This window comes from Megalobrama amblycephala, linkage group LG1 (genome assembly GCF_018812025.1).
Source record: "Megalobrama amblycephala isolate DHTTF-2021 linkage group LG1, ASM1881202v1, whole genome shotgun sequence".
NCBI lineage: Eukaryota > Metazoa > Chordata > Actinopteri > Cypriniformes > Xenocyprididae > Megalobrama > Megalobrama amblycephala.
Genome location: NC_063044.1, coordinates 49,297,434 through 49,302,988, shown reverse-complemented (window position 1 = coordinate 49,302,988; position 5,555 = coordinate 49,297,434). Strand labels below are relative to the sequence as shown.

Here is a 5,555-nt window from a genome sequence, read left to right as displayed (position 1 = left end):
CGATGTAGACAAATGCATAATTAGTAATTCGGGTAATTTTCAAAGTATCCACGGTCTAATACCGAACAAACGTTTTATGTTCACGTATATGGCAATCTTTTATTCAAAATGCACTGCTTTTCAAAACACAGCAATTTTAAGTATCACAGTTTAAGTACATTCAACCACACATTTGTGCCTTTTCACTCGAGCCAATATAACCACTTGACAACAAACAACATTAAAAACAAATCAACAGTACCTGTGCTTGATGTAACTGCTCCTCTGACAACGGATTCCCTTTTAGAAATTTTGTTTACTCGGGAGTGTCCGCGAATATTAGCCCATTATATAAATAGGCCTATTATGCTCGGTCTAAAGAAAAAACAACAACCGCTGTGACACTTAAAACTTTTTTTTTTTTTAAAGATAGCCTATCGAAAATTACAAAGTTAAAAAGTAGGCCAGAACTTAAACGACATCATTAAACAGTGTCCATAGGCCTGTGTGAATATGACAATCGTACACTTGGCCAAAGGCGTGTTTTCATATTTCGTTACACTTTTTTGTCCTTTATGCGAGGTATTAAATATATCTCCCTTACATTTGCCTTATAGAACACATATTGTTGTGAACCACCGTAGTAAGTTTTGACTGATCGCTTCCTCCTGTTAATCCATCAGAAGTAGCAGTTGCATCATTCCACTTGCAAAGGATGATAGCTGCAATGATTTGTGCGCTCTTTTTAACCGTCTTACATAACATATTAGACAGTGAAACTTGTGCCAGGGTCCCTTGTCCGGTGGTCTCGAGTCATTTTTTTCATTTTCATCCTGCGATTCTGAAACCAGATCTTAACCTGGCGGTCGGTGAGATTTATGCTCCGGCTAATCTCCAGGCGGCGCTCGCGAGTCAAGTACATGTTGAAAAGGAATTCTTTTTCCAGCTCTAAGATTTGGTGTTTGCTGTAAGGACATCGCTTCTTCCTCCCTGCTTTCGCCGACAGCCAGCCATTTGCAGCGTTTTCTAAAGTCACGTCTTCAGATAAAAAGAGAAAGAGAGACAAGGCTATATTATTCAGTCGCCCTTCACAGAGAGCAAATAGCCACTGAGCTTGACGCTCGCGGCCATTACCTGGCTGTGTCCGACATTTTATGACAGGAAATAATGTCAGCACAGACTACGTACTGTGTCTGTGTTGGTTAGTGAGAGGGGGGAGAAAGCGAAAAGAAACAAATGAGAAGAAAGGGAGAGAAAGATGCACAAGATGAATAAACATTTTGTAGTTCAGTTTTGTTGCAAATATTATCTCAACAAAAGTGACAAAAATTGGTTATATTTTGCAAATAACTGGTTAATAAATGGATGAAGAAAAAAAAGTAAAAAAAAAAAAAAAAAAAAGTATTGGCCTTAACATTCCAAAAGATGGAAAAACAAATACTTTTCTCCTTTAAAGTTTTGATATTTATAAATTGTTTACCCTTTTTTAAAAGCCTAGTTCTTTCTATAAATGTTTTGTTATAAGTTTTTCATCATAAAAATGTGGAAATAAAAAAATACTGCACATTTTGGGCTAAACAAATAAAATGCATAACAAGGGAATATTCAAGATATGAGAGAAAAATCGCCAAATAGGCCTACACACACACACACACACACACACACACACACACACACATAGCCTTAGTGTAGACATTTAGGCCTCTGCCACTTTTTTAGTCCCTAAAACGCAGTAATGGCTGTATTGGTCTAAATATTTATCTATTATTTAAACGTCTGTTCTCAATCTGCTAACGTTAGTTTATCTTTAGTTAGGCTATATTCTCCTAATGTGTATGCTACACCAATCCCTAATTCTATAAGTGCCAGTTCTGAATCCAGAAGTGACTTTCTTCTTTTCACTTCAATAAAAAATGTCCTAAAGCAATACCACACCTGGCCCACACTACAGTTTCCAGTTGACAATGGATCCTTCCGCTGTTTTGATGTTCTGAGAAACGACGTGCAATTTAGTCTGTCTGGGGTAATTCGGTGCAATAAATTCATTCCCAAGCCCTGGTTGTCTTTGTGTCTCAATGGCTACACCCTTCAATTGCTTTCGGAAAGGAAAGGGGGGAAAAATAAAACTCTGTTTTGGTCTTTCATGGGCTTGATTTTTCCACCACTATCTCTTTTAACCTTGTTTACCCACCTTGCGTCTTCTCTCTTTGAGTTTTATCGCTCTCGGTAAAGTCTGTCTGGAGATTCTTCGGCTCTATGTCGTCTGTACTTCTCTGACTGATGCGTAGTGTGGTGATGATGCTCCTGCTGGCTCTGCTTTCATTCCACTGACTTGGGTATTTAGTGCTTTCCATCGCTAAATAATGCGCATCAGGCTTATTATCAGTTTCTGAGCAGGAAGGAGCGGAGAAAGACAGACTGTGCAACTGTTGGGAGTCTGAGTGGGAAGACAGCGTCGGACTCTCTGGATCCGTGTCGGTGTTAAGTGATAAGAGTTTGTGTCCGGAGTAAAAAGACGGTTCTGGGCGATGGTTGTCCGTACCATTCAGAGAGCCCATATCTGTCATGAATCTGCTGAAGGAGGAGATGTCAAGAGACTGCCTGGCTTGCCCTGTCGGGTCCAGAGTAAAACAGAAGGGGTCCTCTTTTCGACCTGAAGCGGAGAAGGGGCACGCGCTGACATGAGGAACCTGGACAGGACTCAAGTGCTCTCCATCCCAGTTCACAGCTCCATGGATAAACTGGTGACGCGGCAGAGCCATGGCTTACAGAACCAGGGATGTCTGAATCTGCTTTACTGTCTGGAAAGCGATCAAATACACTGGGGTGGTCCCGCTATTTTGGACTTGGCAGTCCAGGTTAGGACGTGAGCCTCCGTACTCCCCACGCAAAGGATCCTTTAGACCTGGGCTATCGAAAGATTTCCCTTCAGACAGTGTGACAATCACCGCAGAGAATCTCTTGGAGCATGACATTGCTGGAGCATATTTTGGGCCAAGGCAACAGTGTCCCTTACAATTGGCTTTTCAACCAGTATGGCGCACGTACGTTTCCTTCTACTGCGAGCTCAATAGAGACTGACTGGGGTTCACGTGCAAGCTCCTCCCCTTGCAGAACTGCTTAATTCAAGTGCTTCATCAAGCTTCCATCCCAAATCATTGTGATTTCACCTTTTTTAAAAAACAATACTAGAAAAATACTGGCAAAAGCACCCATGAAGACAATCGAATTTGAAGATGAACATTATAGTCAACGCAAACGAAATACATTTTAGCACTGTCTTTGCAAAAAAGGCTAACCATATTACAAAATACTGAGCTGAGCACCGGGGTTTGCGTGAGGTATTTGATATTGTTAATAAATATTTAACCAAAAATATTCATTTAATTTGCCGACATCAAAAGTAAAATTATAGGCCTATGTTTTTTAGACAATCGAAAGATGTGCAACACAAATAGACTAGGTAAATGGACACAATGTTTTTTTTAAGTATTCACAGTAATACAAAATAAATTTTTAGCTGCCGCTAATTAATAATATCATTAAAATTAATTAATATAATATAGTTTAATACAACGTAATTTAATTACTATAATTTAGGCCTGAATGAATGTTGTCAATAATAAATTAATTTGGTTGCTTACATAACTGCAACTATATTCTTATTAAATTTGTCACTGTAATAATAATACTAATAATAATAAATGAATGCAGTTTGATGCTTATTACATTTATTTTACTATATTTCTTTTACATATGACATATTAATTTATATTTTCTAAAAGAGGAACAACGGATTCTTTGCGTATAAATAAAATAATAACCTTTGTTGGTAGCGTTTATTTTTGGTCAAATATTTTTCAGTAAAATGGTTTAATTGAATCTTTGTTTTGTTTCAGAAAAACAAGATACCGAGAGACCAAAATATTATAGCAAACGCTATATAAAGTTAGATTTTCAAAATATTAAGGATGAGTTTGTCCTAACAATCAAATGTCTAGATTCTTTAGATAAACAATGTTAAATAAATAATTTTATGACAAGATTTGAAGTTGCATAAGGTAAAAAAATAATGTTGATACACAACAAACAATTATTTAAATGCGTCGTGGATAAAAAAAAAAAAAAAAACATATACCCACAAATCCACAAATGTTACATTTGATACAAACTATATCTTAAATCGAAGCCTTCACTATTACGAATGTATCGGCCTAGACTGCTCTCGTTTCGCATATTTTTATCAATAGTACAAGCACGTGAACCTCAAGGCCAAACCACGTGCTTCCTCAACTTCAGGGTTGGATTTTGTGATCGAGTTAGGCCTAGTAATTTGCTTATGACACAATACACTAGATATTAGACGACAGCATATCATTATAATTTCTGGATGAGCGAAAGTTCGCCCGCAATGTCCAGTTTTTCAAAATAAAATACAACACAACTGATTTAATATTACCTAAAGCAAACATACTGGGTGTCACTGAGGTCTTTTTAGCCTACATGCCAAATATTCAGCCATCGGTACTATTTCCCGATATATAAAGCAATGCTGTATTCCTTTGCAATATATATATATATATATATATATATATATATATATATATATATATATATATATATATATATATATATATATATATTTGTGTGTGTGTGTGTGTGTGTATTTTTAAGATTATTTTAAGATATAGTCTGTTTTTTAATTTGACGACGAATATAATACAATAAACATTTATCACAAATGTCTAACATCGACATATCGTCATAATTTTTCATTGCTAAATGCATTTAGTTAAAAAGGCAGAAAGATGGACGTGTCATTTAAAGAAGAGTAGGCTCACATTCATAATCACTGGATAACCTGGACAATATAGGATACAATTGTACAAATATAGCCTACAACAAACAATTTACAAAACAGTGTAAAATGCAATATACACTTACATTGTTCTCAAGCCGAAATTGAGACGAAAAAAAAAAAAAAAAAACTCAGAAAAAAAAGAAAAAAAGAAAAATGGAAAAATGGAACAGGTTTTCATAAATCCAAATCGCTTCGGCGCGACCAGGCCTTTGATTTTCTATGTCCCACCAATGATTGCTTGCAGTAGAGGTTTGACGTTGACATCACCTGTCTCGAGCAATTGTTTACTTATTGTCTGGCGTGCTGCTCTAAAACTATTCAACATTTACTGATTGACATGCCTTGCGCTTTTTAAGAACATCCCAGAGACCGTGTGCCTTTCTTCATCGACTCCTTTTCACTAACAAATAGCAAGAAAGAAAGAAAAAAAGGAAACCTTGTCGAATTTTCCTATATTCTACACATTCCAGTTTTATAATCACAACCAGAATCGCTGGCCCCTTCCAAATGGTGAGAGGATCTTCGGTCAAACTCGTATAACTGTAGCCATGACAACCAAGCCACTCCATTTGCTGTAAAGTTTTACTACCAAGCCGTCTCTAAATAGCATGTGTCTGGTGTGTAGGGGAGAGGGGAGTGAGCTAATTCTGTTTTTTTTTTTTTTTTTTTTCCTCTTAAAGTTCAAGATTGTGGTTGAATAATTAACAGTTTCTTT

The 5,555-nt window shown here is 36.6% G+C and overlaps 1 protein-coding gene across 1 annotated transcript in view; it reads right to left on the bottom strand.

Annotated features, from left to right (window-relative positions):
• Positions 1–3,549, bottom strand: part of hoxb10a (homeobox B10a) — a 4,376-nt gene extending 827 nt beyond the window's left edge. The window contains exons 1-2 of the mRNA XM_048198302.1: positions 2,171–3,549; positions 1–1,017 (exon numbers count right to left, since the gene is read on the bottom strand). The exon at positions 1–1,017 is cut by the window's left edge and continues 827 nt beyond it. Coding sequence (XP_048054259.1) covers positions 746–1,017; positions 2,171–2,741 — 843 coding nt within the window. The 5' untranslated portion in view covers positions 2,742–3,549 and the 3' untranslated portion in view covers positions 1–745. The remainder of the gene's footprint in view (positions 1,018–2,170) is intronic.
• Between the last annotated feature and the right edge of the window lie 2,006 nt (positions 3,550–5,555).